This window comes from Heloderma suspectum, chromosome 2 (assembly GCF_057233095.1).
Source record: "Heloderma suspectum isolate Gila_16-S chromosome 2, 16-S_ref, whole genome shotgun sequence".
Lineage (NCBI taxonomy): Eukaryota > Metazoa > Chordata > Lepidosauria > Squamata > Helodermatidae > Heloderma > Heloderma suspectum.
In genome coordinates, this window is record NC_139459.1 from 218,387,637 (window position 1) to 218,402,789 (window position 15,153).

At 46.6% G+C, this 15,153-nt stretch overlaps 1 protein-coding gene across 1 annotated transcript in view; it reads left to right on the top strand.

Annotated features, from left to right (window-relative positions):
- RAB37 (RAB37, member RAS oncogene family) overlaps positions 1-15,153 on the top strand; it is an 87,059-nt gene that overhangs the window by 35,043 nt on the left and 36,863 nt on the right. The window contains exon 2 of the mRNA XM_084838009.1: positions 2,791-2,901. Coding sequence (XP_084694135.1) covers positions 2,791-2,901 — 111 coding nt within the window. The remainder of the gene's footprint in view (positions 1-2,790; positions 2,902-15,153) is intronic.

The following is a 15,153-nucleotide window of genomic DNA, read 5'->3' on the forward strand; positions in this document are numbered from 1 at the left end:
AAGTACACCCCAACCACTTCTGCTTTCCCCATCCAATTAGGGATACTGTCTCTTCTTCGTAACATCTGGGAAGAAAAAGCAGAAGTTGCTGCCACTGCTGAAACCCTGGAGTCTCCGTCCACAATTTTTCAAGCTTAGTGGAGGCAGAGAATATTGAAAAAGCCAGTAGGTACAGCCTGAGGCAGTTGTGGTTCTTGGGAGGAAACTAGTTATGAGCAATGCCCACTTCCTCTGGCTTGAAGAGAAAGATGCCACAAGCTGAGACCTTCAATAAAAACCTTAAGTAACACTTAAAGCTGATTTTAAAATCTGAGTTTGTCCTGTAGGAATTCCTCCTACCATCTTGGAAGAGAACAGTGGTGGTGATTGAATCCTAGACAGAAGAACAAGAACAACAAACTCTGAGTCAGCAACTACAACAAAAAGTGGTCCGAACCCACCAAGCTTCATGTGGTCTGAAGCCACCAACCACATTAAACCTGCAAGCTCAGGACTTGGCTCAGGTGTGGAAGACCTGGAAAGTGGTCATTGCAATGGCAAATAGGAAGCCGTGAAAATGAAAGCATTTTTATATCTGATGGGAGAAAGGGGGTGGGGAAAAAACGGGATATAGGCAATGTTCACGCAAAATGACAAGCCAGAATTCCAGAGAGCCCTGGCTGATGGTTCATGAGCAAGCATGATGGTACACATTGCCCGATCACACCCGCTTGGCTCCTTCTGCCAGCAGGAGCATCTTCAGTAACAGGAACTTACCAAGGGGGGGTTCTCCATGACAATGGAAGGAGAAGCAAATGGAGGATTACCTGGATTTTTTCAAGGGATTGGCTTTGGTGTGCTTTGGTCTGTGCAGGGTTCCACGCATGAGTGCATCGCACCAGTATAAGTTGCTTCGCAGAACATACTTCCGGGTGGGGGGTTGGAGTGAATGTCATCTGACTGGCAGGGGCTGCTCTACCAATAAGAGAGGCTCCCCCCCCATCCAGGCTCCCCCCACATTTTATCCTTTGATAAAATCACTCTCCTTCTCTCTCCCCCCGCATTACTTACTCCCCTAAAGCAACAATCATTACAAGAACAGAGTGTTCTCTCAGCCTTGAACCTGCTGAAGCTCGAACAATTTCCTTCTCTCTCTCCCTCACCCCCCATTACTTATTTCCTTAAAACAACAAAGAACACAGCATTCTCCCTGCCATGTTGTGATCAACTGAAGCTTTGAAGCTTTGACATTAAGGCTCCTAAATGCATTATTTCAATTCACAGGAACCTCAGTAACTTCAGGAGTGCACATTTTGGAAACAAGCATCATTGATCACAAAGGGGTTACTTCTGAGTAGACACACTTATGTTTGTGCTGGGAAAGGCAGGGACGGGATAAATGGGGGAAAGCGTGGGAGACATCCTGCGGGCTGACGATGTCATGTAAAGGACCTGCAAACTTCCGTGAATGGCCAATCACAAGTGTGCAATGAATTGATCATGTAGAGACTCCCCAACAGAAGCATCGGGCAATGCCATAAATGCAAATAAGGGACAAGCACATAACCAGCAGAGAGTGTGGTGTGAGCAGACAAGCATGGCATCCTTGTCCTGTGCTGACCAGGGCAGAGATCCCCCAGGGGATAGTCCAGGACAGAGGAAGGCAGTGGAAGAGATTGCATCAATGGCACACCCTGAAACTAGAGCAGAGCAGAATCAAGATGGCAGATGAAGGAGGACGTCACTGAACCCAAATGCACTTGAAGTGGGGGAGTTATTAAAAGAGCTGCACACCTGGAAGATTAATATTCTGTTCCCTTCTCTTTTAAGAAGAAAGGAAATGATGTAATAATATGAAAGATCCAGTATGCACAGCCTTAGTGTGTTGTAATTTCTGGGAGAACCAGGAAATAGTTAGGGGTGACACCAATTTCCTCTGGCTTGAGGACAGAGAAGCCACAAACTGAGAGATTTCTGCAGAAAAAATGTTGTTTAAATAAAAAGTTGATTTAGGGTTTGATGTTTGATCCTGTAAGCAGCATTCCTCCTACCATCTTGAAGCAAATATTGGAAATATTAAGAGTGCAGGGAGGCAGGGAAAGAAAAAGAAGGAACCCGAGAGTGCTGTGGTGACAGCTGACCCCTGTGTGAGGTGTGGTGGAAATGAATGAGCTACTATTCGTTGTACACATTTAAAGGTACTGTTGAAACTCCAAGCTCTTATTGCTCAGATAGACTGTTCCTGCTTAGAACTGTCTAAGTGTTTCAGTAATTTCTATGCCATTCATCAGTCATTTAATTACTGAGGCGTTCGCAGGCTCAAGGCAGGATTCCAGTCCCATAGCAGACATGTCTTCCTTTCATTTTCAAAAAATATGAAGCTGCCTTATTCTGAATCTGCTCTGAGTGAAAGTAGCTCTCTAAGGCAGAGGTTCTCTCCCAGCCCTCCTGCTTGGGACCCTTTTAACTGCAAATGCCCGGGACTGAACCTGCAAACTTCTGTAAGCAAAGCAAAGCAAAGCAAAGCCCTTTCCCTTTTGTTAGGGAAGTTACTGAGTATTGGATGTAGCTGGTGAATCTCCCACCAGTCAGCTTCATGGGATGACCCCACTGGGTTCTAGTATTATAAGAGAGGGAGGAAAATGTCTCCCTATCCACTTTCTCCACACCATGCATTATTTTGCTACCTGCATGTGTATGCTGAGGATTCAGAAACGGAACATCAGCAGTTTTGATTTGGATCTTCTTTAGTCCATTTGGATTGTCATTCACCAAGGGATGCTAAAATGTCTTTCTGTCTGATTTCTGCAGACTATCCTGGTTGGAGACAGCGGAGTGGGGAAGACGTCACTGCTAGTCCAGTTTGACCAGGGCAAGTTCATACCGGGCTCTTTTTCTGCAACTGTGGGCATCGGATTTACCGTAAGCACTGCTCAGCTACCATAGGCATATTTGGGAATTGCTTACTACATGGAGAAATCCAGATGCTTGGCTTCCTGTGCAATAACCTCAGCAGATGATGGTAATAAATACTACCTGGGAGGCCATGACCATTGGTACGGTACACATTATGGGGCTTCCTGTATCTCCACACGCAGGCCTCTCCTGGTGGGCTAGCCTAAGTTAAGAAAAAGCTAGCCCTCCTCAGTAAACCAAATATAGGAGCGCCTTGGATAGAAGTGCTGAGTTCTCTATGCGCACACCCTCCACAGAGCCCTGTGCCACTCCTGCTATTTTCCATCCCTTGCTCCCTTCCCTTCCCCTTGCCTTTGTTGCCACCACTGCCATTCATGTAGGTGGAGCCTCACAACCCTGTTGCCACATCCATTAGAAAGCTGGAGAAGCGACCTTGACATTGCCAGTCAGAGTAAACTGTGGGGCATCGTTTCCTCATCCATCTGGTCTCCGCACAGGCAGTGGACCTCCCCATGGAAGGAAGAGTGGTGAGAACCAGAAAGCTCATGTCCAATTCTTTCACTTGTCAGCATCAGCTGTTGCTGGTGAGACAGAGTAAGAGAGGAATGGGGACACAGGCAGGGCTGGCCCTACCATTATGCAAGTGGGGGCCACCGTCACAGTGTAGCAAATTGCCATTATTTTGTTTATTCGCATTATTTTACAATCAGGGTTTTCCAAATAAATGTTCTTCTGCCTCAGGCACTAAACCATCCTGGGCCATCTCTGGATGCAGGGAAAGTGTCTGAGTTTTACCGCTCTCTCCTGGCTAGTTATGGTGCAGGTCGTTAAACTGAGGGTGGCTTCACATGTATATTTAAGGGCAGAACTACGTGTTACATGCAGGGATGCCTAATGGAACTAGGGCTAAGATGGAAGTTCTCAGGTAGATGTTTTCAGCCCGAAAAGGGGCCTTTCAGGGGGGACAAATGTTTATATATACACACACACACACACACTTCTTTGTTTTCTTGCTTCTTGGGATACATAAACACCACCTTTCCTAGTGCTACCCGGAGATGCCAGGGATTGAACCTGGGACATTCTGCATACAACATATGTGCTCAGCCACTGAGCTTCAGCCCCTTCTCTATTCATGGTACTGTTCATGTTCATGGACCTGTTCACGGTCTGGTTGTGGCAGTGATTGCATACCCTGATACTACTGGGCACCATCTTTCTCTCTCTCTCTCTCACCCAGAAGATGCCAAAGTGAATGTAGAAAGCATTGCCATCACTCTGATTTAGCTTCAAACACCCTCACATAGCCAAATCCCAGTGGCTGTATTGCACCATCATGAAGCCAAATCTGCTCCTTCCTCATGGTGAATGGCTCTTCTTTTTTATTCGCCACAGGCAGAGAACCTGCCATTTTACATACCACCAAAATGGAACATAAGAAGCCATCCACAAGGTCAGACCTTTAGACCACCTAGCCCAGTATCGTCTACACCAGAGGTAGGCAACCCAGTGCCATCCAGATGTTTTGGACTCCAACTGCCATCAGCCCCAGCCATCATAGCCAATGGTCAGGAATTATGGGAAATGTAGTCCAAAACATCCAGAGAGCACTGGCTGCCTACACCTAGTCTACACTGATTGGCAGCCGCTCTCCAGATTCTCCGAGAGAGGTCTTCCACATCATGCTGGCAGAGACTATTTTTAACTGGATGTGCCAGGGATCGAATGAGACACCTTCTGCAAAAGAAAGCATGTGCTCTACCACTGAGCTCTGGCCCCTGTCCACATGATTATGTTGTGAGCTGGCTCCCAGTCCCGCCTGTTAGCATTAGCAGCTCCTCATACTCAGATCCCAAGCTGCCCGGGGCAGTCTCACAGCCCCGGGACATGCAGAATCTGGAGCCTGAAGTAGAACTCTCTGCGAATATCTCCGATGAGGAGGCTGAGTCACCACCAGTAAGCCCAGGAGAGGCAGCTCAGACCTTTTGGAGTCTGAACCGAGCCCTCCACTACCCAAGGCAGTTTGCTTTCTGAGGGCACCCAGCAGCGGGGACAAGGCCAAGGGCACCAAGGCCTTCAGAGGTGGCGTCATGTGAAAGCAGACTTCAGAGCCCATCCTGCAAAGCAGCTGCCCACAGTGAAATGAGTCCTTTTCCCCAGTCACTTCATGGGTGATGGGAGGGACTCGGAGCACCCAAGGAACCCTGCCAGGCTGGGATTGGGGCCCCTGAGGCACCAAAAGGGGCCCAGCTGAGGTGGAGCCTGACAAAGGAAAAAACTAAAGAAAAAGAGGTTTAAAATCTCTATAGTGGGGCTACAGAGAATTTTGACCTGGTGTTGTTCATAAGGAGAATCAATAATATACAGTAGATATGGAACAACCAACATATTTTGCAGCTATGAAAAAACCCAGCCCCACCTTGAACCATTGGTTTTACCCTTTTGTTTGCATTTTCAAACGAGTCAGATGAGAGAGAGAAAAACAATCCCCATGAGCAGAGCAATGGCTGCTTATATTTTTAAGGGATGCACATGACATCTTTGTCCATAAATCATGTGTGTAAATGACCTTCCATATATGCTGCTAAATAACATGTGAAGTAGTCCTCAGTGTCAAGAAGAGACCCATAAGAGGACTCTAGTGAGGGGCCCAGAGTTTCCTAGGCCAGAAAGAGCTACCACTTGGGTTGGATTAGGGGAAACTATGGCAAAGTGAGAGAGAAAGAGGGTGCTTCCATATGAGCCTGCCTCATTTATAGAATTTTACGGGGGGTCCAGACATCGTCGCCGTCTTTCACTCATAACTCTCTCATGCTTTCCCACTGCTGCTTCTGCCTGTTTTCTTACCAGGAAAAAAAAAAACTGTTAAGGAGCTAAGGGGCATCTCTACACCAGCCTAAAATCCTGCATTTAAAATGCGGCTTTCTGCTTCCATTTTAAATGCAGGATCACAATGACTCCCCTTTTCACACGCTTCCTTTCCCCCCTCCCCTTCCCCCTCCTTCTCCCCATAGCTGAGTCTTCCATATCTTTCATTGATCTCGCTCCTCTTCTTGCTGCTTTTCCTCTTTTCATGGAAGAAACTGAAGCGAACAGAACACAATGGGGTAATTTGATTGCTCGCTATCTGCGATCTATTTAAAAACAGAACAAAGGGCATTTAGTGCAGGAGATGCCTTGGATGATCCCAGCATCATGTAAAGAGCCCACAAACTTCCGTGAAGGAGCAATTTCAATCGCAGGATAAAAGCTCAGTGTGAAGGAGCCCATAGGTGCATAACGCCTTTTGACTGGTAGCGCTAGGGGGCGTCTGTCTGGAAGCACCCAGAGGTGGAGAAGCCTATCCTCCTCTTTTTTCCTCCGCCCCTGATTGGATAGAGTCAGTCACGTGGCAGTGTCCCACTCAGAACACCTTCCTAGATAGCACTGAGCCATTCGGGGATTCCTGTGTAACTGCTGCTGCTCACACCATGTTCCTGCCTTGTGATCCTAGCTTGTCTGCCTTGCCTTGCCCTGCCTCGCCTTGTCCGTGCCTTTTGCTTACTGTCTTTCCTCCTCTCCTGCCTGGATGGATTCCACTCAGCCTTGGGCTCCATCTGCTGCTTTGCCCCAGCACGGAGGCAGCCTGCACAGCATACACCCAAACAGGTTTGTAGCCTTCCTCTTCCTCCACCTGACACCCCATGTGATGCCCTTGGCAATATCCCATGATTGTTGGCTTTCTCATCACATAGCTAGCCTTCCTAAAACCGCTGTCCTCCAGATGTTTTGGACTTCATCTCCCATCAGCCCCAGCCAGCATAGGAAATGGTAAGGAATGCTGGGAGTTGTAGTTCAAAACATCTGGAGAGCCCAGGCCTGGGGAGGTTGCAATAGCTACATAAAAGAGGCCTCTAAGCCATGGACATGTTGAATTCAGTAACATTTTAAGGCCTAGTTGCCAAAATCCGTAACCCCATAAGTGCAAATGTTCTGTAAATGTACCATGTATGCAACTTTATTTTGTAGGTGATCTTTTGAATCACAGTCATCCAGATCCCAGGCCCTGTTTCCTATACATGCTACGTTTTCTCATGTTATATGATCACAGGAATCACACCACAAGTTACCCAGTGTTGGCTATAAATGGCTGTCTCAGAGTTTTATAAACTGCTTGCCTTACTGTTTGGTGAAGATGAACAGCAGAAATACTTATTTTCCTAATCTGGCTGAGTGAATCAGGAGAATAAAAACCGTAGAATAATTTATAACAACCACATGATAAGATTGTTCATGGGGGCGGGCTGATTTTGCCAACATATTTTTTCCCCTGTAGTGGAAGGATGCCTGCGGAAAAAAAGGTGAAGAACGAATGCAAATATCCTTGTTGGTATTAACTAATTTAATTAACTCATTTTAAAAGGACAAGCAACATACCATGAATCTTTGCTGCAAGAGTGCTGCTGGTTGTGATGGTCACAAGCAAGTGGGACCTGCAACAAAATGTTGCAGTGTGGGAGTGCTCCTTTTCAGGATGCCAGCCAGCCATGCCCTTTTCCAGGGTACTCTATTCCGTTTCCCCCTCACCACTGGTTTTCTATTCCCCCCACCCCAGCAACAGTCAGTTAACATTCTGTGGTCACTGAGCATGCTCAGTCTGCCTTGGGCTGTTTGGGGTCTCTTCCTCCCCCCTTTACTGGTTTCCTGTCCCCACAAAGATTTTCTGTACTTCTGCAAACCTCTGGGTTCCCCTGAGCCTGCAGATATCTCCCTCTTATGGATGGATTCTGCCATTTTGTCTGTATAAGGATTCACACTGAGAACGAATTGGATATTAGAATAAAGTGAAAGGCTGCCCCCTTGTGGCACTTATAAGGCAATTTTAGGCAAAAGGTAGTCTCTCTTTCTGAGACTGGCAGAATTGGTGGTTCTTTGCAGGTTGTGTTTGCCATACATTTGAAGGTATGGAGGAAGAATTGGATTAAAATAGATTCCTTTCATTTTTCAGTGCAAATTGGGAGTGAGAGTAGAAGACTAGCACGTCTTACACTTATCATCGCTAGCATGCTAGACATACTATGTGCGGCATGCATGGCATTTTTCCTATGGGGATACACTGTTGGTGGGGGTGGGGTGACAGGGATTTCCCACACTTACGTACAGGGAAAATTGTATGTGTACATCTGTGAAAAGCGTATATGTACAGTGAAAATCACATGGGTCTATCTTTTGCTATATGTACACATTTTTTGGAAGGTGCGGCACACCTACAGAATGAACTGAAGAGCCTTGATAAGGTGAAGCAGCAATGGTGTGGAGCTTTATTAGGGTCTGGGGAGTCCACGCCAGAAGGATGGGCTCTGTCACATCCAAACAGAAGTGAACTGCTTGCCCTTAAAATAAAAGAAATTGTTGGGGAGTATTTTTTACTAATCAGTGGGAGAAAGTTACCACGTATGGAGAGGGCCAAGACATCCCTTTGAGATGAAGTTGAATGATCTCTCCATCCTAATAATAAATACAGACATCAACAAAGAATAGAGATACTTAGGGCACAATCCTGTGCATGTTTAGACAGGGAAAATGCTGGGGAATGCTAGGAGGTGAAGGACTTTTTCCTGTCTCAACATGCATAGGTTTGCACCCTTAGCTTTCCTCAACCTGGTGCTGTCTGGATGAGTAGGACTACAACTCCTATTCTCCCCTGTAAGCACAGCCATGGGCCCTGCTGTGGTGGGAGTTGTACCCTTCAGATATGTTGGATTACCAGGTTGAGGAAGGCTGCACTCTGTCAATGGTCTGGATTTTCTTTTCCTGTCCTGAGGATCTCCAAGGAAATGTCCATTCGTGTACATACCCATCTCCAGCTCCTAACTGATCACTTGTCAAAGGGATGTTCTTTAGCAGTGAGAAATGAAATGAAAGGGACGTTCTTTAGCAGTGAGAAAGATGCTGTCATGGGCTAAAAAGATCCATGTGGGAAAATGCAGCCCGGGGGGGGGGGGGGGAGGTCTCTTACCCTTTTAAACAAAACCAGAATAAAACCCATCCCGAAAACATTGAATGGGTATCCCCAAGGCAGAATGGCTGAAGATAAAAAAGTAAGGGCACAGTCCTATTGTATTGCACCCCCAGTGATCAGGAGCTCCCAAGCTCAGAGGCTTCCATTCATCCAATGCGGGGCAAGAGGAGGCAATCTTCACCTCCCCGTCCTCCCGCCCTGGATTTTTTGCTAGATGGGCTTTGATGCCCATTTAGCGAGGGTGCTTCAGAGGGGGAGGGAAGAAGGCTAGCAGAGGCTCTGGACAGTTCATATCCTGGCCTCTCCAGTCTCCTTCCCTCCCCACCCACCAAAACACGCCCTTTTCTCCCTCTCCATGATTGACTTCCCAGTCTGGGAGGGCAGCTGGCGTAGTTCTTTCCATACTGGCTGCAATGGGGTGGGGGAGGGGGTGCAGATCTCCGCTGTTTCTGATCTTGGAGGGGGAAATCCCCAGCGTGCTATGGCCCCTCATATGGTCTAGGGGCCATATACATTTCACATGTACTAACTGAAATTTATACATTCAATTATGCCAACAGTTCTTTTGCTTTTACGGTTTTGTTTTGCTTTGTTCTCTTGAAATTTACTATAATACGTACATATGTACGTACAATGTCTAGGGGCCATAGGATTGCTCTGTCAAAGTATTAAGGTGAACTTAGCCTTGTTGATTGAAAGATTCCAGACTGTGCTCGAGTGAAGAGGCCCACTGTAGGATAACAAAACTTGACATTAGAAAGCGTATTTTGTGATAAGAAACCGAGTTGTGTGAACCAGGAAGTCCTCAGTTCAAATATTGCCTCTGTCATGAATCCAGGAGGAAGCCTTAGGCAAGCTACTAAGCCACAGCCTCAGTACTGCTTTCTCCACATCTGCAGCATGGAGATAAGAATACTGGCTTGCTTTACAGGGTTGTTTTAAGGCATATTGAGACAATATATGTGTAGCTCTTTGAATGCTCTAAAGTGCTATACAAATTTGAAGTGTTCTGTTAGTGGGGAAATCTTTTCCCTTCTCCAGTCTTTTGCCATACAAGGGTGAGGATAAGCCATCAATGAGCATGGTGCTTTATAAAATACAAATGTGGGCAAGTTTTCTCATTATATTTAAGAAACCTTTTGCCTCTTTTACTGTAAACTGAATTTAACATGCTGTGTAGCTTGCTGGATGCTGAACCTGAAGTCCACACAGATATCTCTGAGTGCATAGACTCCAGGGAGGCAAATTCCAGAGCAGTACTTTTGTCAGTCTGTCACAACCAACACTAAATAAAAGTGCTGCGGCACATTAAAGGCTAGCAGATTTATTGTGGTGCCAAAAGGCCATGAAACACTCCTTGTCTGTGACATTTCCATGCAAAGCTCAAATGTATAGTGATCACTGACAGCAATGTGAATTACACTAAGATGGATAATGGATTTTACACTAAGATGGCTTTGGGAACAATATGAATGGTCACTGGGCTTATCTTGTACGCATTTCAGCTTTGCCTAGAAATGCCTCAGGCTGGGAGCAGCAAGAATCTATTATGCTGAGAAACAGAGGCTGACAGTATTCCTACGGAAACGGACCTGTCAATATTCCTACGGTTGAGGAATGGGAATGATCATGCAGTCATGCCTAAACTAAGTAAGAGAGGGAAGACAATGTTAATTTTTGATTGATTAAAACCTTTTATTGAATTTTGGCAGAATAGAACACATACTTCCAAGGATATGACACATCTATTTAATATATTATATCTATAAGTATGTAATGTTGTAACCTATGTTCTGTTTATACAAGTAATTTTTTTAAAAAATGAAAAATACCATAGGCTGTGCCTCTTGCGTTTCATGGCATTTGGGCCCGAATTATTACTATGAATTGGATCTAGCATCTGCCTCCATGGGCAGAAGAGTACCACTCACAGAAGGTATCTCTGCTCAGTTTTGGGAGATCCCCTTCCCACTGATGTTATGGCAAGCATACAAGGTGGACTAGAACCATGGCATGCAGGCAGGGGTGTTTAACCCATTCCCCACCACAATCCTGATGAAAAAAACCCTTCCCCGATGTCTTGAGAAGGAAGTCTCCATTGGTGCCTATGGAAGTTTCACCTCCTTAGGCTTATAGCCATCTTAGGGGAAGATTTTGTTACGATCATGGCAGAGGGGAAGAGTTAGCCACCACCCTTTGCCTGCTGTGGTCTTAGTTCTTCACACTCCCCATTAAGCATACATGTTAATTGCAATTACATTAATATCATTTCTAATTTGGCCCTCGTGTATACACACACACACACACACGAACTGGAGTATAACACTTCATGCATCTGATCTACCAGCACACTGGTTCCATGGATTGTGAAAGCTTATGCCACAAGAATTGTTTCCCACCTCCCAGCTCCTGTTTCCCGCCTCCCAGCCGAGCAGAGCAGAGCAAGCTGCTCCAGCTGCTCCAGGGACTACAGAAGCAAGCAAGCTCCCAGGGAGTGAGCGACCAGAGCAAGCGAACAGGGGGAGCAAACAGGAGTTGGCCAGGGGAGTTGCAGTGGTTGAAGAGACAAAGGAGACAAAGGAGACAGAGGCTAAGAGGTAAGTGGGCTGCAGGAAGCCCAGGGGGCTGCCCTTTATCCTTCTGAGTGGCTGTGAGCTCACCAGGTGCTTCTGAGAGCTCCAACTGAATTGGAGGGGTGTGGCCTGAGTACTCCCAGCAGCTGAGTGGGCGGGAAGCTTCAGTCTGTTTCCCGCCTCCCAGCTGAGCAGAGCAGAGCAGAGCAGAGCAGAGCAGAGCAAGCTGCTCCAGCTGCTCCAGGGACTACAGAAGCAGGCAAGCTCCCAGAGAGCGAGCGACCAGAGCGAGCGGACAGGGGGAGCAAACAGGAGTTGGCCAGGGGAGTTCGGCAGGGGAGGTCAAGGGGGAGGCCCCTAACTTTTTTTTTCATTTTTCATTTTATTATATTTTTAACTAACTTTTTTTCATTTATTTGTCTTGTAACACACACTTCCACACCAGTGGGACTCTGCTTTTAACCTCTACTGAGTAGAGGAGCAGGCACAGGCTAGTCTAGAACAATCACAAAGCTAGACACAAAAAGGGAAAAGAGGCAATGAAAGGACAGGACTCTCCAGTGGTGGTGACCTGCAAGGTGTGTGCAATGTTTGTTTTCTTGCCTGAGAACAACATGGCTTACTCCTGCAACAAGTGCAAGTTGATCACGCTGCTGGAAGAAAAAGTAAGTGGACTGGAGCAGCAATGTCGACCCTCCGGGGAATAAGAGAACACGAAGAGTTCTTGGACAGAATGGGGGAACTACAGCAGCAAAGGGAAGACCAGAAGCTTGAAGAGCAACAGCAAGATGAGGCAGTGGGAAATGCTGAGGTGAAGAAAAATGGAGTAGAGGATACTCCTTGGAAAAGGGTGACAGTTAGGAGAAGAACAACTAGACGCCACTCTGCACCAGTGGAAGCAGTGGAGCTGTGGAACCGATTCCAGGTACTTGCGGATGAGACTGGAGGACAGCCTGCAGAGGAAGAATCACAGGGGAACCTGCATGAGAGTGAGCAAGAGGCTAAAGGTCAGTCAAACAGAGGCGATGAAACCCAGGCCTACAAGAAGAAGAAGAGAAGAGTGGTAGTAGTGAGAGACTCCTTGCTGCGTGGGATCGAGACCCAAGTATGTCGTGAAGACCCGTGGACTCGCCAGGTATGTTGTCTCCCGGGAGGACGGATTAGAAATGTGACTGAAAGGTTGCCTGCACTCATAAAGCCCACTGACAGGTATCCCTTTCTTCTCATCCATGTGGGAACAAATGTTACTGCCAAGTGGAGCTACGAAGAAATCACGTCAGACTTTGAAGCTTTGGGAAGGAAACTCAAGCACTTTGGGGCCCAGATAGTTTTCTCATCCATCCTTCCAGTAGTTAGAAGAGGGATAGAAAGGGAACGAAAAATACTCCGGGTGAATGACTGGCTACGAAGGTGGTGCCGACGAGAGAGATTTGGATTCTGGGACCACGGGCTATACTTCCTGGAAGATGGGCTGTTGGCAAGGGACGGGTTGCACCTCACAAAGGATGGGAAGAATGTGTTTGGCCACAGCATGAAGAACTTCATCAGGAGGGCTTTAAACTGAATCCTACGGGGAAGGGAGATGTCATGTTGGGGGTAACAATGGACGTAGGCGCATGCACTGCAATGGAGAGAACAGCTCTGATAGCGCCCAATAATAGTCTTCAGACACATATAGGAAGAAAGCCAGACTATGAAGCACATGGTCTTCGATGTCTATATACTAATGTCCAGAGTATGGGAAACAAACAGAACGAACTTCAACTCTTAATACAGGAGGGAAATTATGACTTGATAGGTATAACTGAGACTTGGTGGGATGACTCTCATGACTGGAATACAGCAATTGAAGGATATAACTTGTTCAAAAAGAACAGGAGGAACAGAAAGGGAGGTGGGGTTGCACTGTATGTGAAAAATACATATATCTGCACAGAAATACAGGAGGATGAGCTTGGTAGCCCCATCGAGAGCATCTGGATCAAAATCAATGGAGCAAAGAATAAAAGGAACCTGGTGGTCAGAGTCTACTACCAGCCACCCAATCAAGGAGAAGACAAGGATGAAACTTTTGAAAAGCAAATAGCCAATGTTTTAAGGAAGCATGAAGTATTAGTAATGGGGGACTTCAATTTCCCCGATATTTGTTGGGAGACAAATTCTGCAAAACATGGCCCCTCCAGGAAATTCCTGACTTGTGTGGTGGATAACTTCCTCCTACAGAAAGTAGAGGAAGGAACTAGAGGATTGGCTATCCTTGACTTGATCCTAACCAACAGAGATGACTTAGTGTCAAGGGCTCCTTGGAGGCCTCTCTCAGTCTAATCCAGTAGCCAAGTCCAGACACAGACAAAGGGATTCCTTTGAAAGCTTTATTCTTCTTTTACAACTTAACAACTCTACAGGTAGCAACTAGATCTGAGCAGCACAGCATCTATGCCCTAAGTTGAAGCAGTTAGTCCCCGTTTGAAAGGGAATTACTGGCAGACCCCTGAACTTAAGGACTAGGGAGAGTCCCTCCCCTTTTCCCTTGGAGCCTCTGGGCGCAGCCGTTGTTTGCGCGCCAACCTGGCACTTCGCCTCCTTTCCGCGCCCTCCATCTGGCGCCGCTCTCTGCGTCTGCATCGCGCATCCACCAAGTCTGCTGTCTCTGCTCGGTCACTCCCTGGACTGCTTTCTAATCTAGGAATGCTGGTGGGAGGAATCTCCGTCAGCTGTGGGCCCTGGGAAAGCGGAGCGCGCTCCTCTCCCAGATTCTCTCCCAGTGACTGCTCTTCCTCAGAATCAGAACTACTCTGGGATTCTATGGGCTCATTGTCCACCCTGACACTTAGTGGATAAAGTAGCAGTTACAGGAACTTTGGGGGAAAGCGACCATGTTGTACTTGAGTTCTTGGTTCTAAGGGAAGCAAAAGCCGAGTGTAGTCAAACGTGTACCCTGGATTTTAGGAAAACTGATTTTAATAAACTCAGAACAATGATCAGTAAGGTCCCATGGCAAGCGATGCTAACGAGAAAAGGAGCCCAAGATGGGTGGGAGCTTTTAAAAAAGGAAATTCTCAAGGCACAATTACAAACAATTCCAACAAGAAGAAAAGGTGGGAGACAACAGAAGAAGCCAATGGGGCTTCACAAAAAAGCTTAGGGATGACCTGAAAACAAAAAAGGACACATATAGGAAGTGGAAAGAAGGCCAAGTAACAAAGGAAGAGTACAGGCAGGTAGCACAGAATTGCAGGGATCGTGTCAGGAAGGCTAAAGCTGAGAACAAGCTGAGGTTAGCGAGGGATGCTAAAAACAACAAAAAGGCTTTCTTCAGTTACGTGCATAGTAAAAGGCAGAGGAAAGAAATTGTTGTTCAGCTATTAAATAAGGATGGCAAAATGATAACAGATGACAAAGAAAAGGCAGAGGTGCTCAGTTCCTACTTTGGCTCAGTCTTCTCCCAAAAGAAGGTCTATGACCCCCCTGGCAAAGGCGAAGTACAGGCTGAAGGGATAGGATTGCAGCTTGAGATTGATAGGCATATGGTCAAGGAACACCTCATTACTTTGAATGAGTTCAAATCTCCAGGGCCAGATGAACTGCATCCTAGAGTAATAAAGGAACTGGCAGAAGAACTCTCAGAACCGCTGTCTATTCTCTTTGAGAAATCATGGAGGACGGGGGAAGTGCCAGATGACT